Below are 27,105 nucleotides of genomic sequence, written 5' to 3' on the forward strand. Positions count from 1 at the left end.
GCGCACTTTCCGCGCTAGCCGAGGTCTGAGCGCGCCCGCACTTCATTCTCCCGTAGGTTTCGCTAGTCCCGAGCCGGACGCAATGAACGCACTACGTACCGCTTTGCAGGGCCCACGCGTTCCTTTGCTGCATTCGGCACGTTCACTGAAGTGACGTGCCGCTGAGAGCGCGACAGAACGTGAGTGGTTTTAATTGCAGTGCATGCCACAATCGTAAAAATGTGCTGTTATTGACGTATTTATTTACGCCACTTTACCAAATGATAACGAAAGTCTCGCTTGAAAAATTCCAAGGGCGCTTTATTGTGCCATCACACAGATAGTCACCACACTTTAAGCACTTTTCTGGAGTTGGGCTTTTGAAACGAAAAGCTTCGCTACGTTAGTCGACACCACGCTTCGCGCGAGCCGGCGTATGTCGGAATTGGCTCCGTAAGCGTGTTCGGAGTCGGCGCAGGTGGCCACTGCCGCGCGCTATGCGTCGTCGTTTGACATTCGCCGCAAGCGCGTGTTTATCGCGGAGGCCGACTATATAACCGCTTGCCAGAGAACAGGCGTGCGCATTCAACATGGAAGGAGAAGAGAGTGACACTACCGATACAGAGAGCTGTGTTTATTGCTGTACAGAAATCGCAAGACAACGTGCCCAACAACGATGAATAAAGATTAATAATCCTGCATAACTTATGGTATATATCATTCATAAGCAATTTGCATCACTACACAAGGCACACGTATAGCATAACCATAAGCTTACCAAAGCATATCCATAAGTGAAACCATAGGCTAAATCATAAAGCATAAGCTAAACCGTAAGCCATATCCCTAACTTAAACCATAAGCATATCCATAAGTTAAACCGTAAGCGTATCCATAGGCTAAATCATAAAGCATAACCATAAGCTGAACCGTAAGAATAATCATAGGCTCATAAAGCTTAACTATAACCATTGGTTTCTGATATCGGTCACGGGGAACTCATGAAATGAAATTCCTCTTGAAGCTCGGCCGCTTGACTTTCACAACGATATGCAGAAGTAAACCATCGTGCATGAAGAAGCCGCAAACGCGAAAGCCGGCGCCCACGGGGCTGAGAATCACAGTGTCACTGAAATAGAATCTGGTAATCAAGATCTAGCGACACCAACAGATCGCCAAGCACTCAGCTAACTGATTGTTTCGCGCGCGTGCGTTTGCGTACGTCCTTCCGTGCTCTCGCTGAAAATGCTTGCTGCCCGTGCGTGCGGCCGGCCACGGGGTTGGGGTAGGTGGGGGTGAGCACTAGCGCCACTGTTCGCGGCGGCGGTTTGGAAAACTAAAAAAAGCGACACAAGCAAAAGCAAATCAGCGGCGCTGGCGCAGCGCCGCACGCGCAGGTCGCCCCTTATACAGTAGGTCGTGGTTCGTATAATACTTTTGTCACGTGACCTCCAAGCAGTGAAAAGAATGGAAAAGATGGCAGCGAAAGCGGGCGCTTCGAAACAAACGTCGAAAGAGCCAGTAGGCGACGATCATGTTGAAGTGTTGGATGACAACGCTGAAATAGACTCCGATCCGCTAATCCCGCGGACGACAACGTTTAAAGTGGTAAGCCGTACCCGTTCTTCCAGCTTCGTTTGTTTATCCTTTCAAATGACTTGCAAAGGTTTGTGTGAGCCATTTCGACTTCCAAATTATAGAACGAGTACACATGCCATGTTCTTTAGATAGGTAGTGAATAACAACCTCATCGCTGACAGTGGATGTGCTACTGAAATACTGACGAGTTGTTTCCGTCATTGACGATTTGCGGTACAAAGACTGCCTTGCAAGTATCCGCTGTAAACCAAAACTCTTGCCCACAGGTTGACTTCATAAGTGCTTTTGAGCACTTATGAAGAAAGCTAATCAATTATAGTGTATTAATTTTTTATTGCCATTCAGTTCACTACGCTACATTTTAAAGTTAGCAGGCAATGCTAGGAAAGCTTTGGAGATTTCTTATCCAAACTCACATTTGCGACCGAAAAATTGTGTGTCGTAAATGAAAAGAAATGATGCTATGTGCACTACTCTCTTAAAGCAGTTCCACTCATTGGGGTGCATATTTGTCCCACAACAATAATCTTCATCTGCCTTGCTTATGTTTCCTTTCTTGAAAAGTCAGCACTCGCTACTTTCCTGTCGAGAACGACGTGTCACGCTAATAATGCACAAGCCGTTCATGACTTGGAAGTACTGGGCTCGCAGTGTTAAAGAAAGAAAATACGGGAAAGGCAGATGGCGATTATTGTTGTGGGACAAGATAAGCCCTAAAAGGGGTAAACTTTTTTTAACTGTGTACGGTGTGCGCCCATGCCGGACATGGCTGGGATGGATGGATGGAGGATGCATGTTATGAGCGTCCCCTTTGTAATGGGGCGGTGAGTTGTGCCACCAAGCTCTTGCTATTATACTGCCTAATGTCCTACCTAGGCTAAAAAAGAAAAAAAGAACGCACGATAAATTCCCATAACCAAATTTTCTTAAACCCTATTGCGAACTTTGTTTTTTTACGTCTCCGTTTTTTGTCGTTTCCCTACTTCCACCAATCTTCCAATCGCCTCTTACTAATTTCTACTGCGGACATGCTTACTTTCTCCCTGCTCTCGCTGAACCCAAGGGCTTCAAGGGGTCCACGGTGCCTAAGTCAACCGCTGGGCAGATACCTTCACATTCTAATTAAACATGCTCCATCGTCTCCCTAGCTTTATCGCAGCCAGCACATGCTTCTTCTTCCTTCTTATATCTCGCTTTATAGGTGCGTGTTGTAAGGCATCCAGATCTTGCTTCGAAAGGTAATGAGCTTCCCATTGAGTTATCATAATGTAATATGAGGACTTATTATAAGACACTAGGCACAGTCTAGTTGCACCGGCAGTACACAAATGCTGTTCGTGTGCACAGCGGACGCAAGAACGTTTTCTTCGTCCTCCTCTTCACTACAATGGCCCCTGGGAGAGAAGAGGAGCAATCCTGGTGACTTACAGCGTAGGTAGGATGAGGGGGTCATAGTACAGCTTAAGTCAGTTTACATGAACCGTGTAACGCCTGTGATGCCTAAGGTCGGGTGGTGTGAGATGTGAGATGACGTGCTTGATAATAGAAGCTAGACACATATCAACCTTTGGCTCTTCATGGGTCAGTAAACCTTCCTTTTCATTATCCTCAAAAGAGCTCAATTATTGTGATTTGCGCTGAACGTATACATGTCTGTGAATATGTGAGTCAAGAAACTGCTTACATGTGGTTCCCAGGTTAAATTTGTTCATTTTTTACCGAAGTTTTACACGTGATGTATGGCAGTTCGAGCGTGTATATATAGTGACGAGAACGGGAAATAAATCTGTTCTTGAAACTTAGCGCTGTGTGTGTCAGATATGCCTTTCTGCTGTCCTTGTTCAGGTTGCGCTACAACAAAATAAGAAGTTGGACGGTTGAGAGGGAAAGACGGGGGGGGGGGGGGGGGAGTGGATAAGCAGCTGTAGAGACGGCAGTAATAAATAGACTAAAAAAAAGGTCGCATAAGGATGCGTGAGGTAGACAAATGATGGTGGACTAAGCGGGGGAAAAAAGTACAAGATTTGGAAAAAGTCCCGAGCTGCACTGCCGCCGTAAAGAAAGATATAGCGAGCACTCCTCTATGTGGACGGTCAGCAGGTCGAAGGATGTGCACTCGGGTGGGAGGTATTTGAGTAACGGACCAACTGTCCAGTCCTTTCCTCTCTCTTTTACGTGGGAAGGCACTTGCTGTCTTACTTTCACAGGTGCATGGGGGAGAGGAAGAGCGGAAGCCCTGGCAAACAGAGTGTGTGAGCAGGCCTCGTTCGCGAGGCTGGAGCTTTTGGATGAACGTGTTGGTTGTCGGGCTTGTGGATTGTTACCAAAAGCCGCAGTTTTTGGCGACCTTGAGCAGCGGTTGTAAGGGTTCGCACGAGCTACCTACAGTCCTCGGTGTATTTGGCGGCTTCAGACACAGGCGTGCATTCGGAAGCGTTGGGTCGGTATGGGAGCAGTGTGTCCATAGTATACGAGGGCTCTTGTCCATACAGCAGAAAAAAAGGGCAAAAAGCCAGTGGTAGCTTGTGTGGCCGTATTATAGGCATACGTGATGAACGCCACAACAGTGACCCAGTTACAGTGGTCCGAGGCAGCGTACGTAGTCAACATGTCTCCGACTGTGCGGTTCAACCTCTCTGTCAAACCGTTTATCTGCGGGTGGTAGGCTGTAGACTTGCAGTGAACGATGCTGCATGCAGCGAGAAGTGCTTGGATTACTTCGGACAGGAAGACACGCCCCCCATCGCTGAGCAGTTCGCATGGTGCACCATGTCGAAGAACGAAGTTCCGCAAGATGAAAAACGCAACTTCACGCGCCTAGGCTGCTGGGAGTGTGGCAGTCTCGGCGTAGCGTGTCAAGTGGTCGACACCTACAATTATCCATCGGTCACCCAAGCAGCTGCAGGGAAGTGGCCTGTATAGGTCTATGCCGATGCGGTCGAAGGGCCGAGACGTGCAGGGCAGCGGCTGTAGCTCACCAGGAGGGCGCTGTGGAGTTTTACGCCGTTGGCACACCGTGCAAGTGCGTACGTACTGGCGCACGAAGTGATACATGCCATGCCAGTAGAAATGCTGCCTTAGCCGAGTACACGTTTTCAGAATGCCCACGTGGCCATTGTGAGGAGCAGCATGAAAATAAGCGCATATATGTCACAACGCATGTGTCGTAATATCACAAGAAGCCATTTGCGACCATCAGGCAAATAATTTCTGCGGTAAAGGACGTTGTCGCGTACAGCAAAGTGAGCAGCTTGGCGACGAAGTGTTTGAGAAGAGGGTGTGATGGATGGGTCGTGAAGGAAATTCATCATAGTTGAAAGTAGGGGATCCTTACGCTGCTCGTCCGGCATATCAACGATGTTGAAGGCTGATATGGATGCGAAGAGCGGAGACACTGAAGCCACATCAGAAGGTATCGGTGACCGGGAAAGCGCATCAGCGTCAGAGTGCTTTGTGCCCGATCGGTAGACAATGCGGATGTCATATTCTTGTAAGCGAAGTGTCCATCGGGCTAGGCAACCTGACGGATCCTTCAACGAGGACAGCCAGCAAAGGGAATGGTGGTCGGTGACAATGTCAAAAGGACGACCATATAGGTATGGACAAAATTTGATGAGAGCCCAAATAATGGCCAAACACTCCTTTTCTGTTACAGAGTAGTTGGCTTCTGCCTTTCTTAAAGTGTGGCTCGCATACGCAAGGACGTACTCGTCATAGCCGTCTTTCCATTGTGCGAGGACTGCACTAAGTCCGATGCCGCTGGCATCCGTGTGTACCTCTGTAGGCGCTGTGGGATTGTAGTGACGAAGCGAGTAGGCGACATATCGTTTTCTTCGTCCTCCTCTTCACTACAATAAATTGTTTCTTTCCTGATTCTGTCTTCCTGTGAGCGCCCAATGCGAGGCATCCCACTGTCCTTTGGTTGCCATCAAGTCCTGATTGTACCCCTGATTTCAAGCAAACGTCCGCATTTCCAAAAGTAAGTCCTGGAACCATTACACCTTTCCACATACCCCGGAGCACCCTGTACCTATTGTATCCCCATAGTGCTCTGTGCTTCGTTATTGCTGCATTTCTCTTCCCATTTACTGTTATTGGTTTTTCCTGTGTTTCCATATATCTATTGCCTTCGTTTATACATGTATCAAGATATTTATATTCTTTTACCCAAGGTATTTCCTGGCCCTGCATTTGCCACTGTCTGTTCACTGTTTTAATTGAATACCATAACCCCTGATTTTCTAATGCTAAATTTCAGACCTAAACTCTCGTCTTCCTGTCCACAGTATTAGCCAGACGTTGCAAATCACTTTGCTTGTTAGCTAGCAACACAATGTCATCCGCATAAAATAAACCTGCAAGCTGCTGCTCTACTACTGTACTCGTCTGTTTGTATGAGAGATTAAACCTGATATTACTTCCTTCTACTGCCCTCTCAATCTTCACCATGTACATCATAAACAGAAGTGGAGATATAGGGCACCCTGCCTCAGTCTCTTGTTGATATAAGCTTCCTCCTCACTCCTCATCCCTTCCCATTCAACAAAAATGGTATTTTCTAGGTAAATCTCTCTCAAAAGCTGTACACAATCGTCGCCTAAGCCTTCCCCTTTCTGAATATCCTATAAAATGTTGCGGTCTACATTGTCATACCCTCCTATAATGTCTAAAAAGGCCACATATAACAGTCTGCATTCTACTTTTGATATTTCAATACACTGAGCAAGAACAAATAAGTTATCATCAAACGCCTACCTATTCTGAAGCCATTCTGAAGTTCTCCCAAAATGCCACTATTCTCTGCCCATGCTTGAAGCTTTAATTTGATTGCCTGCATTGCTAGCCTGTACATTACCGATGTAATGGTCAACGGTCTATACGAGTGAATTCTATCTTTCTCCCCCTTACCTTTATAAATTAAATTTATTCTACTTTGTCACCAACTATCTGGTACTCGTCTATATTTTAAAGTTTTTTTCCACTGCTTTCACCAGAGCTTCCTTACTTTTAGGTCCTAGTTCATTTATCAGCCTAACGGGAACCTCGTCTATCCCTGTCGCGGTGCACTTAGGAATTTTCTCTTCGGCTTTCTTCCCCTTCCAGTTTGTTTCCGTCTTCGTCTAGGATATGTTGTTGACTTCCTGCCTAATAATTTTATGTGGTTCCAAAATATTCTAGGCGCGGCCTTGTTTTTCTCATGTATTTCTGACAACCAGCGTTCACTTTCACCTTCTATCTTTGCTTGCACCAGTATTTAAACCAGAGACTTTTTCTCCCGGTATATTTCCTATTTAGTGGCCACTTCATCCTGCGGTAACTGCGCCTTCTTTGCCGGCCTGTGCTTTTGGGGTGCTCTCTGTCGTTCGGCGATCGCTTCTCATATCTCCCTGTTCCACCAGCTTTCCGGTTTCTTTATTCCTTTCCAACAAACATGTTGTTTCTCTTTCCGTATTTCTGTCATCATTACACTTAGAAGCTCACTATGTGCACTCCTTACTTGGCCATTTGCGAAGTTCTTCCTCATTTTGCACTCATTTCTCTTTTTCCCAACTACATATCCCATTTTCAAAATGATGTGTTTATGGTCACTCCCTATGCTCCTATGCCCTTCCTCGTCAATGAGCATTTCTCTCAACTTATCATGAATTCCTTCTGTCATCAGACAGTAATCAATGGTCGATTGCCGGTTTTCCACTTCCCATGTGATCTTCACGACGATGCAGCACCATCTACAAAATGGCAATTCTCGCATTGGTGAAACTTACTATCTTTTTTTAACGCATGTGAGTATGGGTAAAATTGGTGCAAGTTTAGGTTAGGTTAAAAACAAGTTGTGTATATTTTGGCTTTAACAAAATATTATTGAAGCTCCCAGCTTGGGTGCTCGAATGCAAAGGTCTGAACTAGACTTAGTATTCCCGGCGAGTGTATGTTTCGATTGTCAAACTTCAGTGCAGCTGAAACAACAAGCCTTACACGCAGTGTGGCAGCATCGCTGTGCGGCAAGTCGTGCACGCAACCATTTGCGGCAGGAGTGCACTCCGTGGTGCACATGGCATCGTTCATGAAAGAATTATACAGTTGCATCGCGTAATGATATGTAGCATCATGTATTGAGGTTTTATGCCGCAACATATGATGTATTTATTACGTGGAAGGCATCTTAAACGTGATCACATTTATGACCGAGCAAATGCAGTGACACACATCTGCGACCAGCGGCTACAGTGCTCATGACCAAAACATAGTATGTCTCATACTGGAAGCACAAAAGTGTTCAAATAATGTGCACCTTTACATAGGCTTACGTCACGGAGTAAGACATTTAGGAGGTGAAACTCCCGTCAGCGCGAGCGAGCACGGGCGACCAGATAAGGTCACAATTGTTGTATGCGCCGACGGGGCCGTATACAGTGGCGGCGCCATGCGGCGCGTCGTAGAAGCCGCAGCGAAAAAAAAATGCAGCACTCGGGCTGGCGCGCGGCCCACTCTCAACAGCGGTAATTTCTTTCCAGGCCGCCAGGCGCTGCCACCACGATAACGGCTCCGCGGGCTTGTGACTTTTTCTGGTCGCCGCAAACAGCGGAGTTTCCACTCCTAAATGTTTCTTGCTCCGTGGCTTACGTCCACAAGTTGTAGTTGTGGTACAGCCAAACCCGAATAAAGTGCATTTTGAATATTGGACATGCGGAACTTACCACCCGATATTCGTGTAGATAACTTCTCCATGATGACGAACTGGACATTGGATGTATTGAACTGAGGGGTTGCTGTTAGGTGTGAAGAGCCACCCCTACCGACACTTCATGATCCACTTTTGCAATGGATGCGCTGTGCCAGTACTGTGGGGGCATTGGAAGTGAACAGGAGCAGATCTGTGCAATCTCTCGCATCAAGAATTCCATTCTTAGTGATACACAGAAACAAGGCTCAGGCAAAAATTGCTGCCTACTGTGCATACTTTTGTTTTTATTCTATGGATTCCTTCCTTACTTTTTTTTTTTTGCACTGGAGATAACAATTCCATATGTAATGAATGCATCACCAAAATTTGTGTAAGTTTGTTGTAGATGAGTTTGGACCTACTGAATGTCCTGATATATTGAAACTGTGTATAGTGCACAAGCCAGTTCGTTATAACAGGGTCTAACTGTATGTGAAGTAATTGTTCCATAAATAGCATTATAGATCAGAGACATTGGTACTGTGGAGCATGCATACTTACCAGGAACTAGGCTATTGGGCCAACTATCTTTATATTACTTTTACTATGTGTCAGTAAAGCTGTTTTTAACTTCAACTTGCATAGCTTACACATCATTGCTTGATAAGTATGAAACTGAGTGTAGGGCCGAGCAGACTCTTTACAGATATATGACGTTACTGAAAGTTCATGTTTTGCCCCCTTTCTGACTTGCTGAGACCTGCACTCATGGCAAGACTGTCATAACAAAAAGTGCGAGAGCTGTTAATCTATTAGGATAGGCTGTCTAAAAATTTCTCTGTCTTTCCATTAAAGGAATTCAGTAGCACAAAGGAAGAAAATATCACAATAATTGTATGCTGCCATTCAACAAAATCTCACTTTGCAGGATTCTTTTGCCGCTCTTTCCCAGAAAAAGTTCAAGTAGCATTGTCCTTTGATGGCCTCTGTGATCTCCCCTCCAACGTGTTACATCGGTGGCTTCCACTTGAGAATGTGCAGCATGTTAAATGCTCACATGTCTTTTGTACTTGCTGGTCAGTGCGCATGTCAGCCTAGTGTAGTGATCGCAGGGCGCACCATGACCATCTTACCAAAAGCAGAGGGTATACATAGTGGGATAATGAGGGAGAGAATGCAAAATAATGTGTGGAGGCCTCGAGTTTCATGAGAAGTGCCAGTAGATGACCAGCTTATCTCACCTTGAAGGCGGAGAAATGCAGAGTGGAGGTCTAGCTCCATGCCCACGACTGAAATGAGGGGATGACGCCATAGGTGGAGTTGCCGTTTAAGCTGTTTAGATAAAGGAAAAAGGTGATCACGTGAACGTGTTACTGCTTAAGATATTCTGAGGGCTTAATTATGATGATAATGATCATTAATGGCATCCCCTTTGATTTGAGGTGATGGCGCATAGTCACCTAGCTTGTGAGACCTAATTAGGTTTTACTATTTCTTTGAATTCAGCATTCTGCCAATCTCTGCATTAATTTGTAAAGTCACCTGCACCTGTGACAACCTACTTGAAGCGTGCTAGAATTACTGTATATGGCTACAGTAGAGCTTCTGGTTGAGCAACACCCTATCTGCATCACACAGGCTCACCTGGAGTAGAATAGCATGTCCTCAGAGATTGTTGGCAAATGCACTGCTCCTGTGATGCACCGACGACTTCGGAGACTATGGCCATCAAAGACAACACATGTGTTCAAATATTAACGAGCAATTTGTATTCAGCAAATGATGTACTTTGGTCATCAGTTAACAAACCTGGAAGCAAAAGAAAGACAACAATTTTGGGGCAAGCATTTCACTTTAGGCAAGCTTGATGTTTGCTTTTAATGTCCCCTTAAAACAAACTAATTTCTTGCCATATATGAATCCAATGCAGAAAACCATCCAAGAGCTGATGAAGCTAAACTTTGAAGATGACAAGTCAAGGAGTGAGTAGTACACAGATGTTGCCTAAATATGAAATTATTTCCTGCTTCTTTAGTTTTTGTTTGAATAATTTCAATAGTTGCTCTGACTGTGACTTCGGAGTTGTTGAGAACTTGCCTTTATTCTGTGGCAAAGCATATAGTATATATAGGGCAGGTGGAACACTGCTTGAAATGTCATTTTTAAAAAAATATTTTTGAAAAATTATATTATATTCTCACCTGTTAGGTCATTATCATTCATGTCATAGCATGTTGTCTTTTGACAGCACATTGCTAAAGACAAGGCATCATGTTCACCACTTGCCTGAAATAGCTGGAGCATAGGGGCTGTCCTAACTAAACGTCGCCAAGAAATAACAAAAATAACAGGGCTTATGCAAATGGGTCCTGCTGTACTTTGATATGCACAGTTCATGCCTGCCATGAGTATTAATTTTTTACTGTGTGTAAAAATTACTATTTAAGTTAGTTTAATTAGCTAACTTTTACTCAAATTACTTAATTGATGTGGTGTCAATGCAGAAGTTGTTGTTGAAGAATGTTCAGATATGTCTGACAACAGCATATAAAGCCCAGCACGTGACATTGCGTTCACACACCAGCAAAATCAGCATTATCAAACGTAAGCTCTGCGATACTTTTGGCAGCCCCATTTAGGGCCTTCTTGAACTTTGAGACAGAAAACCCTATCAATTATAATTTGGAACTTAGTAGCGCAATATTGCATCAATTAATCAATGATTCATAGTATCGCTCATGGTCCTTTCTATGCCACACAGCATTTCTGTTCACTCTATCAGAAACCAAGTCCTGCATTATGTGTTACTGTTGTTTCTCATTCCATCCTTGTAGTAAGTGCCGATGCAGTCAAGCTGCTTACAGAGTTCTTCCGGGTGTTTACAATGGGTGAGTCTCGCTTTCTTCACCATACACTTATAGCAGTAACCAGTTCTGGGCCCTTTCATCTCTCAATGTCTTTGCAAGTTGATCCATTGCCTGTACTTCAAAACTAGCCACCTTAATCACCTTCATAGTTGCATAAAATATATGCACACAGGATGTCAATGTTTCATAAATGCACTAATGCCTTCTAAGAAGCACCAGGAGTAGCAATAATTCTAAACCGTTAGCTTTTTGTTATAGCTAGAAATGTGCTCACTGTCAGTGCTTTTATGTTTGAACATTTTATTTCAAGATATAGTAGTCACAATGTATACTGCAATACATAAAGTTATGGCCTGATCGGTGCTGTTCTGAAAGGCTGTAAAGCAGTAATAATTACTCAGACAATTTTTGAGGATTCTTATGAGAAACTTCAAAGAACCACCTCAAAGAACATAGATGAAAGCAATAACTAGCTCTTTTTAGTGCAAGCACTATATAGACTCGTGTAAGGGCAGCACTTTTGTTTCTCAATTGTGACAAGGCATGGTCCTTGCATGGGACCGAACCTTTTGGTCAAAATTGTGCACACCCTAGATGCACCATTGCATTACAGGTCAATGTGCAACTCCGCCATCTAATAGCGGCATGTGGAAGTACGCAGTATGTGAAAATTCCCCGGTGCGCACACTCGGCATCGGGGCACCGAAGAAGATTGTTTCTGCATTGGAAATATTTTTTTCCAAATTTTGAGCTGCCAAGTTGGGTGTGTGGCCTTTACATGAATCTGTATGGTATACAGTTAATATATATACACTACTATATGGTATATAGTACTGTGTACTGTACTGTGCTCTGGCAAAGGCTGGTCCACCAGCCGAAAATGTTAGTAGATACGGCTTCCAAAAGGTTAGTCGTCTCTTTTCTGCATATGTATATAGTAGTATACATAGATATATATATACTGCGGCGAGGAAAGCATATGTCGCCTTGAAAAAGACAAGTCCACTTGTTGAAACTTTGGCTCCTGCTTTCACCTTGTTCTTGTTTTGCTGATCGTCGTGAATTTCCAACTCCCGCCTTCCCTCTGTTTTTATGGTATATGAAATTTGCACCTAGTTGCCAACTTTTGTAAGTCAGGTCGTGCAAAAAAAAATTATGACGATTTGTTGGCATCATTAAAGACAAATGCTCCCCGTAAAATGGGAGCTTACCCGTTTTGACAGATGTGGAGCTTTCTCCTTTCCTGTGTAGCATAGGCATCATTGTGATGCCCATGTTATGCAGGAAAGCAGAAAGCTTCACATTTGTGAAAACGGGTAAGCTCCTATTTTACAAAAAGCATTTGTTTTTACTCATTGCAGCAGGTACCTGGTTTGTTTTTTACTGCATTCTTTAGGCTCACAGTGCATTGGTTGTCAGGGAAGCATGCAGAAGCCTCCTGATGTTTGATTATTGCATTCAATTAGCTTCTCTGTGCATGCAAGGTGGTATAGTGCATATTCAACTGGCACTGGAGCATCCACATGCTTTGTTCAGTTTCTGTACAGTGCTGTATTATAATGTGATGTGCTGCACAGTATTGTAGAGTAATGAATAAGGGAACTTGCACATGATGCGTTGAAAGTGTAACAGATTAAACAGCTAGTCAAGCTTCGGTCGAAGGTCAGCCAAAAATCGACTGTGCTGCTCTTGCGTGAGTGAAAACCCCACACGACGTGAAGGATTGCGCGTAAGAATTTATACATGCGCTGCCGAAGCGCTGATGCATAAAAGCTACCTACGGTCGGAAAAGTAAAGTTGTACTTGATATTACTCTAAACCTGATTATCAAAATAACATGCACTCATGAGCATATACCTAGACAACACAATCACATCCGCAGGACATCCTCGGGACATACAATTGAGTATGTTTGGACGTCCTCAGAAGAGCATTCTAGAATCTTTTCAGTACGTTTGGAGGACATTCGCTGTGCCCAATAAAATTTGTGATCAGTAAATCTATAGGCATTCGCTGCGCCCAGTGAAAATCCGTGATTTTATTACATAAAGTAAGCTGTTTTCTATTCACTAAGTAAGAAATTCATGCTTAAAACTACAGCATGCACTTTCTGCTTGACAGAGCATACTTTTGAGCCCTGTTGCAGAGGGCCACACGAAATGAAAAGGTAGACCCATAGTGACGCACACAAAACCGTTTTGTTAATTTTACTTAATAACGGTTCATGTCACACTGACAAAAAAAGGGGAAAGAAGCGTGTCAAAGTCAGGGGAATTCTCCACTTGAAATGTCTTTATACAAAAACACTGAACTTGAGAGCCCATAGGAGTCACTGAAAGAAATAATAAACAGCACATTGTCAAAAACAACTCACATCCAAATACAGAGAAATGACAAACGAAAGAGTTTATGCCACATACATGGGAGCACTGAAGCACAAAATTACCTCTTGCATGAAGTACCAAATCAATTGACTACTGGTTATCGATTGTTGCTCTTTCTGGCAAAATCAATCCAGTCAATGTTTTTTTTTATTCATAATGAATGCTTTTCACCTTCTTAGCCGTGACATGATTTAGAAAAATATTGAGTACTGCATCTAGATTAGAGGCCGACACAGTGCGATATTTGCCGCTGGCCAGTGCTAAAACGTCGGACTGCTTGGACGTTCGCACCAGTGCTTTTGTTTGTAAAAACAGCGCAGAGAGGTTGAGAGTGCCGTTACAGCAGCGTTGAACCATGAATAAGTGATGGTCAGAAACGCTGAGATCGTCACAATGAAATTGTCCACTTTCGTGACTGGGCAGAAGATGTCACAAACCTGTGGAGAGCAACTTTGGTGATCTTATTCGACAGGCGAAACGGCACCGTAAGTTCCAGCACCGTTGCATCCGACAAAGAGCTCCATGGCAAAGTCGCGCGAAGCCGTCTGATTCACTATGTAATTGATGAAGGTTCTGTCTACACTGTTCGCTAATTAAAAACATGCGCTTATACGTCTATTTCTTCCCCGTACGAATCTGCGTTCCACTTTCTGCCACGCTGAAAAATATGAAAGGGACTTACTCGCTGTCCGCTGCCATGTTTTCCTTCTATGCTGCACATGGCTTGGACTAGCTTGGCTCGACTTTTCAAATCAAAAGTGCTAATGTGCCAGCCACGACGGTGCCAGCAAACAAAGAAAATGGGGTGGCTTGGTCACTGACATCGCAGGATACCTTGCTGGTTCACTTTCATTACCAAACACAAATGCTTTCGCCCGCAGGTACTCGAAACGATACAAGTTACAAAAAATGGTTTAATCAAAAACAGTGGTGACGTATCAAGAGCAGTTGATCAACGTTTACCTCAATGAAAAAAACAATCAAAATCAAGTTCCACGGTGTAGTAACGACGTCACATGAAGTACAGCACCTAATTTTTCATTCATCAGCCAAAACAATCTTAAAAAGTTCAATTTCAGAGTTTCTTCCAACATAAAACTAAATATTCTCAACATGTCCTGTAGTGGACGTTCCTTGGACAATCAGGCATCATTAATAAGTCCTGCAAAAGATGTTTTCACGATGAACCCGTGAATGTCGTCCCGAGGACGTACCAAGGACGTCGTAATGACTGTGAGGATGTTTGTACCATTTGAAGACGTCCTGAGGATGTCGAGTATTGTCTGGGTTATACTGTTGCTTAAGACATTGTTAAAACAGAGAAGCTTCTGTATCTTCACTGCTGTTGTCATTTAAAGATCATGTTGCCGAGTCGACCAGAGTGCAAATTTTGCTTCTTGCTAAAGTGCTAAGAGCACTGAAGCCAATTTCAATGGTACTACCTCCATTCAAAAGTTAAATTTTTCGGACTCTCCAGCCTGGCCAAGAATTGTCAAACCTGACATATAGTTAAAGTTCATTCATCATTTCAGGCAGTACACGATGTGGCTAGTAAAAGAATTCCAACAGAAATGTTTAACAACGCATATAAAGACAGTCGATAAAATTGGTTGATTTCTATTGGCGGCGAGGAGTTACGGAGTTGCCATCTGTCGGAAGCGCCTCCCTTGTGTAGTATGAGGGATCACGTGGCGCGCTCCTCATAGGTTTTGCTTACAGTGCTCAATAAGAACACCGCACAGCCCTCCTAGACATTTATGTAGGTACTCTCAAAATGAGTGGTTTTTGACTTTCAATATAATAATCTTGGGCAAACTGAAAGCACAGAATTATTTACAGACGCTATCTCTTTACCGAATACATAAAGTGAACGCCACTGAGCGCTGTCGCTGCAATGGAGTCTCCCAAACCGGCTTCTTGCGTGAAAGGTAGTCAAATGCTGAGAGTAAACTATGTTAAATATTTTTTAAAATTTATTTCGTACGGCCAACCTGTTCTAGAGGCCGTAGGCAAGAGTGGGATATACATAAAGTGTTTAACAACCTAATATAATGTGAAACACAAGAAAGAAAGACAGAAAGGTGGAAACAAGCAAAGCATCATCTTGTTGCAATGCAAAAAGGAAGAAACAACAATAAAAAGTAAGAAAAAAAAAGGAAGGAAGATATGAAAGAATTCTGGAATACAGCACATGTTTACACAATGGCTTATACAAAATAAAATGATGGTGCCCTTAACATGATATGATCTATATCACATAGTATGTGTGATATATGTTCTTATAGTGGACTGTCTGTATAACCAAATGGAGCACAACAGAATGAAGCCTCAGTGCAGCGATTGCACAGGTTCGCAGCGACCGACTGCGCATCTGCATGCATGTCCGCGCACAATGTTTTGCTTTCGCTGTAAGTGCGTTTTCGCACCATGCCGTGAGCTTTAGGCCGTAGCATATGAGCATTTGACACTACACTAGCAGCCATTGTTGTGTGGACGCTATCAGACCTATTAAAAAATAATTCCATTATAGAGACTTCGACGCCTAGCTACGGTGACTGTGATGTGCCGTTGTGACGATTCAATCTTTTTTTGTCTTCAAAATTTTTGGACATTTCACTATTATTTCTCAAGTTGCGTCGCACTATATGTTTATCGGTCTTCTCAGCGTGTGATTTCCCTCTGCGTGTTTTTCGTAATCCAGTAAGCAGTGCACCTCGGAAGCTAAATAATGAGTCTACAATACGTAAAAATACACGCATGTTCTTAGTCGCATCTAATTTAAGTAAGTACCAATGAGTGCGGCGGGCAGCTTTGTGTCGAAAACAGCAATGTATAGATGTCGATACTGCTCAGTGTCGTCGCTTCTCGCTTTTTGTGTGTACACTGTAGGAAATGAGGAATGGTTTATTGCAAATTTGTGTGGTCAAAACTAAACTACAGAAAATGTGTTTTTTTTTTTTTTCATCCTGTTGGCTTAATTAGCTTCATGTCAGTCACTCAGATTTGCGGTGTGCAGATATATAAACCACACGACTGTGACTTATAGGCAAGCTCGGCTGAACGCAATTGGCATCATCTTAAACTGTCTTTGTGGATGGCGAGGGCTGAAGTTCGTGCAGCCTACATCTACAGGGAACGCAACTTCTCGCTACAGCAACTTCTCACACCATGCACCAGCTCACATTTGTCGATTCCTCGATGCTCTCTTCACTGTTGTCTGCATAATCCCGGCATGCTCTGGATGGAACACTCCTGACATCGTACGCAGTGTAGCTTGTAACTGAGGGGGAAGCCAGGTAGGGTGCTCGAGGCAAATAATTAAATGCATTTGTAAAAAATCTGTGCAACTCTTTAACCTGCTTTTTTGAGGATGGGACAGAAGTATTCAGAGGAACGTATCCAGTGAATTTCACTGACATCCATTGACATTGAAAGATTGCTGGAGTTGCCCTTTAAGAGCAAGCGAAGGTGTTTGTTGCCTTCCTTCCAGCTGGCCTCATCAGTCCAGACAGCCATGTGACCTGGCCGCCTGCCTTACCTTGTTAATCAGCTGATGCTGGTCATCGGGGTCGAAGCTGGTGAACTGCGTGTGTGTTAAAAAAATATATGTTAAAAATGATGTTGTAAAGGGCCACCAAAGCAGCTTTTTGCTGCCGTTAACAGAGGGAGGCATTTCCTTGCATGGCATGATCTGGCTAAAGCTAAGCATATGATTACTGTATCAACAAAATAGTTTGAACACACAATACAAATGATAGCAGTGGGCCATAAAATGTCAGAAAAGCCTGCTTGGGAACAGCTATCAACAGTGGTATCGACGATCTGCCATAGTATACCTTCTCAAATGAATTTTATTGTGAACAATATAATTGACGCACACCCGACGACATCCAGATGTATGTACGTATTCAAACACTTTCTTGGAGCAATCGAAATTTATAAAAGTTCTCGTTATTTATACTGACGGTACTCAAATATTTTCCAGTACTAGTTGCTGTACAGAAGGTCAGTTATCACGTGAATTAAAAAGATAACCCAAGAACAATTTGATGGAGCAACATCCAAAGTTTGTATTTTTGCACAACAAAACTATTTATTCCTATAGATAATATAAATGTTTTATAATACTTTTTAGCATATCTATTGGCACCCATGTGAAGTACTTGGCAACTCAATTGTCTCTTTGCTCTTATTCATGCAGAAGCGGTAGAAAGGGCCACTGAGCAAGCAAAGGTACGAGCTTCAAACTTGCATATTGTGATACTCATTGGGTGCTGTGATTGTACGGTGACACTGCGTAACACTAGGGACGCCCTTGTAGGCTGTGTGTGTGTGCTTTCACTTTTCTTTTATCCTTTTCTCTCTCTCACCTATCGCATCCCTTTGTCCCTCCACCAGTACATAGTACCCAACCAGAGATGATCTCTGGTTAACCTCCCTGTCTTTCCTTCGCCTTTCTCTCTCTCTCTCTCTCTCTGTGCTTTTTGTCCCTCCGCATTGGTGTAGGTCTTCAGCTGGTCTCTGCATTAAGTAAAAGCACTAGAATGCCCTTCATTTATGCATATACCGAAGTCTAATTTTAGCAGTGGTTCGCTATTTGTTAGCCTTTTAACAACCCGCCGTGGTTGCTCAGTGGCTATGGTGTTGGGCTGCTGAGCACGAGGTCGCGGAATCGAATCCCGGCCATGGCAGCCGCATTTCGATAGGGGCGAAATGCGAAAACACCCGTGTGCTTAGATTTAGGTGCACATTGAAGAACCCCGGGTGGTCAAAATTTCTGGAGTCTTCCACTACGGCATGCCTCATAATCAGAAAGTGTTTTTGGCATGTAAAACCCCATAATTTAATTTTAAGCCTTTTAACAAAAACTGCTGCAGTTATGCACTGGAGATGTCTAGTGGCTTTGATTCGTAACTGTTCTGCATTACTGCAAATCCAGATACTTTTTTCCTAGCAGCCTTTCTGCCTTGGCTGACTTTGAACCATACATCCATGTCCAGGGTGCCCCATTATTTAATGATACAGTGGTCTGAACTTTCAATAGCCTGTTATTCTGTCTGTAGTGCTATAAGTACACTGTCTTGTATTTTGTACCCCTCTAATTGTGCTTGACTACACCAGTTTACCCTATTTGGCATTATTGTGTTTGTCCTCTGAATGCCTGATCTTAGTTTACTAAACTGTTGTATAACCCGTATTTTCGGCTGTTGTTACTACAACATGCATTGTTTATGCCAGCATTTTATGTGAATGGTGAATGGATGTTTACATATATTCTGCTGTAACCTCTTTTCTGCTATGATCTCTTTTGATATAAGCAGTATTCTTAAATGATTAGCAAAAAATACCTGCTGTGTCTTCAATGAAAAAGGGATTTTCTTAAAGGAGTGCTGGCCGAAAATTTTCATCTCATTTTTACTGCTTTATTGAATGTAAACCCACTGTGGAGCTAAAACACTATGGAACCTCAATTCGCTGATAGCATGAAGAATCATGAATTGCGTTACCTTTCAATGCGGCCAGTTCAAAACACATGCCCAGCACCAAAGGAGTCTCCAAAAGACTCCGAAAAGAGTCTCATCACGTCATCAAAATGTTGTGTGGCAGACTCATAGTATCGGATACCACTGACGCATGCATAGACAATATCACCATGTTGCTGAAAGCCGAGACCATTCGGCGCTTAGCAGGACATGAGGGGACAGTGCGCCGCTCTGCGTTTCCAAGACAATTGAACCGTTGGAAGGGCCAATTTCGCAGCTTTCAGTGACATGCTCGTTGCAAGGCTTTCAACCATGGCAACGGGTTGACTCGCATACCCTTTAGTTTACGATACCGCGCGACTGCCACATCTTGTTTTGGTGACATGGTGAGTCTCCTTTTCCATGTCTCAAGCCACGCTGTGCTTGACATACATATTGAACAGGTCGTGTAAAAGTTGGGTTGTAGTAGCTAAATGTTTGTGGTGCTCATAAGGAATTGAGGTTTCGTACAGTAATAATAGAGTCGGCAGCTATCTACAAAAGTAAGAAAATGTGAAACACAAAATTTTCATGTCAGTACTACTTTAAGAAAAGGGCAAGAGTGGAAGCTTTCCTGTGTACTTCGTACTAGTGGAGACTACACCTCTACACTAGGAAACCCCCATGGTGCTCCACTGTCGTGGTGTTCTACTGCCGAACACAATGTTTCAGGCTTGACTACCAGTTGTGGTGGCTGCATATATATATGGGGGTAAAATGTGAAAATCTTTGTTTAGCAATCTTTTAAATGCTAACGATTGACTTAGCCAGTTGAACTCAAACTGTAGCCATCTACACTGGCATCTATTGTAGTGCTGGCAGTGCTTTGTAATCCTGAACCCTCGTCAATTAAATAAGCGAATCAGCCGAGCCTCTTCACGGTTTCAGATTCAGTGCGACAATGTGGTTACAACGGAGCACCTAGAGAAAATTCTGCCGCAGTTGGTGAGTATCGTGCTTACACACACTTTACCACAATATGAATGGGGATGGCTTGGAGATCATTTATGAAATTAGCCTCAACCTGTTTCCAAGGAGGTCCAGAGTAGTTTTGTAGAATGGCAAAACTTGTCTAGCTAGTAACAGTTTGTTATTAGTGCATAGTAAACCACCAAAAATTGTAAAATGGGATCTGTTTTGATGTGGAGCACTGCATCTTATATTGATGTAGCAGTTCTGCGGGAACCCGCAAGGTAAAGAGAAGTAATGTGTAAAGGGAAAATCAGACATCCACCCATTTGTAGCAATTGCTACAAAGGAGACCTATACGGGTTCCTCGAAAAAAAAGCCTCATAGTTGAAGAAAAATTCGTCCTGGTCTGGGACTCGAATCCGGGACCACCACCTTTCCGGGCAGCCACTCTACCATCTGAGCAATTGCTACGAATGGGTGGATGTCTGATTTTCCCTTTATTCATTATTTCTCTCCACCTTGCGAGTTTCCACAGAACTACTACATCAGATGGTAAAGCGGCTGCCCCGGAAAGGCGGTGGTCCCGGGTTCGAGTCCCAGACCAGGACGAATTTTTCTTCAACTATGAGGCTTTTCTTTCGAGGAACCCGCATGGGTCTCCTTTGTAGCAATTGCTACGAACGGGTGGATGTCTGATTTTCTCTTTATTCATTACTGCTCTCCACCTTGTGGGTTTCCGCAGAACTATTACGTCAAACTTTGCTTCGTGTTGTCGACAAATTCGAATTCGCCGTGCCATCTGCTAGCCGCCTGGTTAGCTCAGATGGTAGAGCGGCTGCCCCGGAAAGGCGGTGGTCCCGGGTTCGAGTCCCGGACCAGGACGAATTTTTCTTCAACTGTGAGGCTTTTTTTCGAGGAAACCGTATGGGCCTCCTTTGTAGCAATTGCTACGAACGGGTGGATGTCTGATTTTCCCTTTATGCATCTTATATTGCTAGCACCTTAATCCAGATAGACTATTTTACAAATTGTGGAGCAAGTGGTTCGTGCTTCAGATTGCAGGATTCAAAGGAACCATAAATAGCTTGAAGTAAGGTCTCACACTTTCTCACAATTTTGTATGACTATGGATTCATGGACCAGCATTAGCATATCTCATGTTCTGGTAAATGCTCTAGCAGACTCTGAACCCACCAACCTGTTACAGTGCATTTTGTGTCCTGGGAAGCAAGACTTGGATTGAGCGTGGGCTGCAGTGGTAGCAACATCGAAAGCAAACCACCAAATTTACGAAATCCAGAAAGGGTTCAAAGTTAGCCTCAGCCATTTTCTAAAACAAGAGTAAATCACTTTGAGAGATTGGCAAGCTAGGTTAGCAGGTACACAGCTCAGTGAGTGAAAGCCGGCACTTGAAGCACACGGATACTCCCACTTCTTGCACTACCAGTGGCCGCTGGGGTGACCGAGCTCATACCTCATGCTATATGACGAACACCAGAGCCTTTGTGACACATTGTGACTGCGTTCCGTTCCCAGTGATCACCCAGTGCTTACTGGGGCTGTGAAAAGCACTGGCCACCACGCAGTCATATTGTCTGTCGCACTTGATTCGTTGAGCACTATACATACCTGCCTACTTTTACAATTTTATTGTATAGTGGCCTATCTTTAAAGCTTTATGATTGTTCTAATAATACCAGTAATCTTGCAATTCTTTATTTGCCTCCTGTTTTGGACAAAAAGATTTCAAGAGATTACAGATACAGTCACCAGCTGATTGTTCAGAAGCTGATTTATTGGATCTATTTGAAAGTTTCAACTTACATGCAGCACTGCCACCCACTCCAGATAAACAGTGTATAACAGCAACCAAAATTTCAGTTGCTGTTACATGAATATTTCATAAGCTTTGTGAATATTGCCGCTTGTCTGTGTGCAGATCAATCTATAGCTATAGGGCAGAGTGCCTGTTCACAGCACCTCTGCAGAACTGAGTCTGTGATTTTTACTGTGACGCTATTAGAGGGAGCTTCGCAACAGTTTGGTGTGTGGCAGTGAAGGCCGGCATGTGATGGCATGGTCATATCAAATGCAAATGCAACACATCTCAGAGTCCCGAATTTGCTTTGAAACATGTAATGATCAATGATTGTAAAAAATAAGTTACCTTGTGTGTATCTCATTCGAGTAGACCACAACTTATAGGTGCTGTTTTTTTTTAATCAGTTATTCGTAACTATTGTTTTTAAGTCGTGTTATACTGGTTTAACATTGGTGGTTAGCTAGGTATTTGTATGGCTCTGGCAGTGGCAGTTGACGCTGTAGGGCAACAGCAGCAACTACTGCAGCATTTGAGCGAGGCCGTGAGCCAGCAAATAGACCCCTAGTACTTCTAAAGGCTATGAAAACAGCCTTAGTACAGCTTAGCTAGCTAGCTTTGATGTGTAAGTTGTCAGATTGGCAGACTTCTGTGAAGTGTATCTTTTTTATATAATCTGTCAACATCTTGAATGAAAATATTAATAGTATTTGTCAGGAATATTTATTTTCAGCTTAGGCTGTGATAAACTGAATATCTTAAGTAAAGAAATTATACTATTCGTCAGGAAAACTTATTTTTCACTTGGATTGTGGTATATATAATGTTTGAGGGCTGGCAATGTCTGCATGTTAATACAGCGTAGTGAATATGAAGGCAAAGAAACAGTGATATTACTCCATGTTAGGCTAGAATGCAGATCATATTAAATGCTCAGTGACCTGAACATATGGGCACGTCGGAACACTGGGCACTGCCATTAAACAGATGAAACTTGCTGCTTTGTTGTATTGCCCATCTCCGTGCTTGATGTTTGCTGTCTAAGGTAGATTCTTGGGCAATACCTTGAATGTGGAGCAGTCTTTACTGAGTCTGCCATTGTATTCCATTCGAACATAACTAGCAGTTTCGTACAAGGCACTTACTTCTTCCTCCAGAATATGGCTTTCATTTTAAAAAAAGCCTTTAAATCCCTGAATATCTCTTCAAGTATTCTTTATTTGGCATACCCTCCTGTATGTGTTTCTCAATTAAAACATTAATTAAACAAGAGCCAAGTAAGCTACACTGGATGGCAGATCATAGTTCTTGATTCTCATCCTAATCGGGTGCTCCTCTTTAATTTAGAAACTCATGTTAAAGTATGAGGACTGTACATGTTCTAGCTTGAGTGCGTATGTTTGAGGGAAATCAATGATCTCTGACTTGTCTGTGATGCTTTATTTGTGATACGAACTTTATGCATTAGCTGTTGCAGTAACTGCAAGGTATTGCATTTTCTTTTTTGTCTTTTAGTTGCTTGACTTTCCTTGAAGATTGTGCCAAGCCAGTTCTGCTTCCACTTGCGCTGGACAGCCAGTGTTAACAATGTAGTTGAGGTTTCCAATGGTGGTGATGCAGCAATATCGAGTACAAGTCATCATTGTCATCATGTACATCTTTGTGTTCACAGTCTGAACTACTGAAATAAAATCCCTTTGTAACCGATCGTCTTGTAGTTCTTTTGTGTCTGATATATTAATTCTTATTGTGGATATGCTGTGCTAATTGTGACAATCTGCCCCATTTCATTAATGTTGCAAATGAGAGAAACTGTGCCAAGAGGAGCTGCAGTCAAGAAAGGTGGCAAGAGGATATGCGAGCATTGGGCCATCTTGTGCCATTCATAAGCTGAAGGGCCCTAACTGACATTTATAAGTGCTCTTCTTTACATACTGATTGATATTTAGTTGTCTGCCTTACTTCAGGGGACTAGTATATGTCGGATATTGCTGCCAGGGACTTTGTTCTTTAGCATTACATTTGTTGATTAACCTCTTAATTTGCTCAATTATCTTAGTATGTATTCTCTATTTCAGGCATAGCAGGCAGCGCAATGAAGGCTAGGTACTTTTTATATTGCTCACATTCACAACCAAAAATGTGTCATGCATGAAAGATTTGTCATGTAATTGGATATAATAAGTCTCATATTTGGAAAACATGATTTTAGAGGACTAAAAAGAAGTGTGCAAGTCAGAAACACACAATGCCTTAGTCATACATGGTGCTCTGTTTCTCCCTTGTGTGTGTTTATTTAGCGCCCTAAAGTTATGCTTGCCGGATCAAGCCAGCTTGCCCAAAAGGACTATTTATGAAGTCTCATGCTTTAGGTGGCCTAATGTAAATAATAAATGGCATGTGTCATACAACTGTATCTTTTACAACCATACAAAGTGACATATTTCTGCTACCAGCTGCCACAGCACACCTTTCATTCATGCTGAGCTTAGAAAAAAAAATCTCCCTGGTGGCTCTGCTGGAAGTCTAGTCCAGAGACCACTTTAACAGGAAGATTTAGGATGGTCTTCAAATGGTCCAGCATCCTGGTGGTGTTTACCAGCCTGGTCATGTCGCTCGTGTTGGCTTGTTAACGTGGCGCTGAATCTTGGCGCTGTCCTGCCTGGTGCTAGTACTCTTGACCAGTCCTTCGTAGCTCGGTTACATGATGTCCCAACCGGCATGAGTCTCAGGTGATGAAGCGACATTATGGAGTTCCTGAGCGCTCACGGCCTCTGTGCCTTTGCCCAGTCGTGTTTAACATCCATTAATGACTGCCAACTTTGTGCACACTAAAATGCAAAGCTAACAGCACTAGAATGCAAGATGCATAGTGTACTCATACAATTAGCCCAATTTAAACCCCGAGCGTTACTTAGGGTTTCTGCGTGAAAGTCGTATTTTCGCACAGTTATTGTGTGACGTCATAATAGAGGTTGTATTGTGTGTGTTTCTCCTTACTTATCCTGGGCCCATACATTGCATACTGGAAGCACTAAATTAGGGGGCACAAATACGTGATATATCCTAACCTTACATCCACAAAGTATAGTAGTTTGAATTGTAGTTCCAAGTAGTTACACTCTAGAAAGCGTAGCGCATCAAAAGCAACCGCACTAGCTGCAAAAAAAAGTTAGTGACGGAGACTTTTATGGCCGCACTAGTACTTGTGTAGCTTTCGCAGCGTTTCCTGCTAGGTACGAAACCTATAAAAGTGAGCACAGCGGCACCGCCGCCTATTAAGATCTATATAACCATATCTAAGAGTGAACGAAACTTCGAAATTAAGCCGTACAGTGTCGCTGGCGTTTTTGTGAAGTGACCCGAGCGTGTAATGGGGAAAAAATGGCTGCAATCATGAGCAGCGTCACTACATTAGTGTTAAGGCGAAAACAAGGTGTTAGAAGCGGAAAATCCAGCGGAGTTTCCAAATATGGTACAAAAAGTCATGTGGTCGCAGCAGATCAATGAGAGGTGCTTACCGCGTGGGCGCTGGGTTCCTTAAAGCACCACCATATCTCGCCTCTGTGGCGGCGCCGGCCGTGCGGGGGCAAGAAGTAAAAAGTCACAGTTTCGCCTGAAAGGCGAAGCATCGATTGCCATAGCAAATTAGTGGACAGCTTTAGGAAGTAAGGACAGTAGGTTTATCGTCCGTATAAACTTGTAAACGTGAAAATAGTAACGAAATTAACAAGCATGTTGTCACGTGCCCACAAGCAAACGTGAGGGCATATCTGATTTCATGGCCGCTGAAGCTCGCTGTGAAAACGCTGTAGCGAGGAAACGCTGCAGCAGCAACGAGCAAATTGACCTTCGTGTGTCGCTCGAATCAACGCAAACTTACCCGCGAAAACAGCGCAGCGCAGACTCTGTACCCATCTCAGATGGCTTTCCAGGTACAGCTGCCAAGCGTAGGTATATCTAAGTGCCCTTGATTTTACCCTTACACTTGTTCGTGCGGCACTTTCTTGGCTTTCATCACGGCTTTGGATACTGTGAAAGCAGTGAAAGTATGGTTTGTCGACTCGGTAATCGAAACTTTCGGTCGCCGAATACGTACAAAACAGGGCACGTTAGGCCTAGCAATGTAGAGCAAGCGCAACAAAAAAATATCGCAGGCTGGCATGGCGACGGACTAGCAATGAGTAGCGGGAGACTTAATGCTACTATATTTGCTATGGGGGGAAGAGCGCGCCCCACGGGAATGACTGGCGCTGCAGTCGGCCTGACGTGGCATGAGCGATCATGCGGGCGTGGGAAGCTAGCCGCCAGAATAACTATCTCAGGGACTGCTGCTGACGAGGGCGAAATACCTTCGTGTAATTATAATAACCCTAATAGGACTATTTTCGAAGGAAAAAAAAAGGAAACGGCCCAGAGGGCTATACTACGAGAGCTATGACTCATAATTATATATACCATAGTTGAGATGAATCCCATAGATTCATCTCATCTATGGGATCGCATGCGCGCGCTGTTGCTTTGTCTCTGTATGTAGTAGTTAAGAGAGCCAGTTTAAGGGCGGAGAAGAAGGAAGGAAAGGAAAGTCTCTGAAGCAAAATTGCAGCGCCGTGGTTTAAAGCGCACCCGGGGTAGAGAAACGTAAGGCAATATAAGCGTGCGTGGCCATGATACGCACACGACAAACTGCCTTAAAATATTTAGACATAAGGGAAAGCTTCGTTAACAAACGATAGCACAGCAATCAGCACTCGAATATAATTATAACCCTAATAATAATTGTAAATATTCATCTCATCTATGGGATCTAATGCGCGCGCTGTTGCTTTGGTTCTCCGTGTATTAGTTAAGAGAGCCAGTTTAAGGGCTGAGAAGAAGGAAGGAAAGAAAAGCAAAATTGCAACGCCGTGGTTTTAAAGCGCAGCTGTGGCAGAGAAACGAAAGGCGATATAAGCGTGCGTGGCCATGATACGCACAGGACAAACTGCCTTAAAATATTTAGACTTGAGGGAAAACTTTGTTAACAAACTATAACACGGCAATCAGCACTCGAATACGACGAGAGAAATTATTGAGACGTGGAAAACTCCCTTGAAATAAATATGGTTTGCGAGACAAATGCTTGTAAGTATTGAACCTCTTAAAAGATGAGGGGGAATAAGCGCTCACCGAGAGGGCATCGTCCGCGCGAGACCACCACCAGGCACCTTACTGAGACGGGGAGGACTCTGCGGCCGGAACAAAGCCTCCCTTCTCCGCCGGCCAAGAGGGGAAAACGCGTTTTCCGATCGCTCAAGGTTGCGCGGACCTAGTATAACTCTAGCGTCTAGGAAAAGCTTAAACAGGTGCGAGGGCGGCA

The 27,105-nt window shown here is 43.5% G+C and overlaps 1 protein-coding gene across 1 annotated transcript; it reads left to right on the forward strand.

The window, feature by feature from the left end:
- The first annotated feature begins 1,419 nt into the window (after positions 1-1,419).
- LOC142591111 (centromere protein X-like) lies at positions 1,420-23,454 on the forward strand. Its single transcript, XM_075703493.1, has 6 exons — positions 1,420-1,587; positions 10,173-10,224; positions 11,077-11,130; positions 17,695-17,726; positions 19,904-19,960; positions 23,262-23,454. The coding sequence occupies exons 1-6, from the start codon at positions 1,447-1,449 to the stop codon at positions 23,277-23,279; spliced, it is 354 nt and encodes a 117-aa protein (XP_075559608.1). The 5' UTR covers positions 1,420-1,446; the 3' UTR covers positions 23,280-23,454.
- Positions 23,455-27,105: the final 3,651 nt, after the last annotated feature.

The sequence above is a fragment of the Dermacentor variabilis genome, chromosome 8, assembly GCF_050947875.1.
Source record: "Dermacentor variabilis isolate Ectoservices chromosome 8, ASM5094787v1, whole genome shotgun sequence".
In the NCBI taxonomy this organism is placed as follows: Eukaryota; Metazoa; Arthropoda; class Arachnida; order Ixodida; family Ixodidae; genus Dermacentor; species Dermacentor variabilis.

Bases quoted from the DNA above. Each gene is read 5' to 3' on its own strand.
- LOC142591111 (XM_075703493.1), top strand. From the start codon at position 1,447: ATGGAAAAGATGGCAGCGAAAGCGGGCGCTTCGAAACAAACGTCGAAA. The intron at 1,588-10,172 runs GTAAGCCGTACC...AATCCAATGCAG, and splicing joins GGACGACAACGTTTAAAGTG to AAAACCATCCAAGAGCTGAT. The intron at 10,225-11,076 runs GTGAGTAGTACA...CCATCCTTGTAG, and splicing joins TGAAGATGACAAGTCAAGGA to TAAGTGCCGATGCAGTCAAG.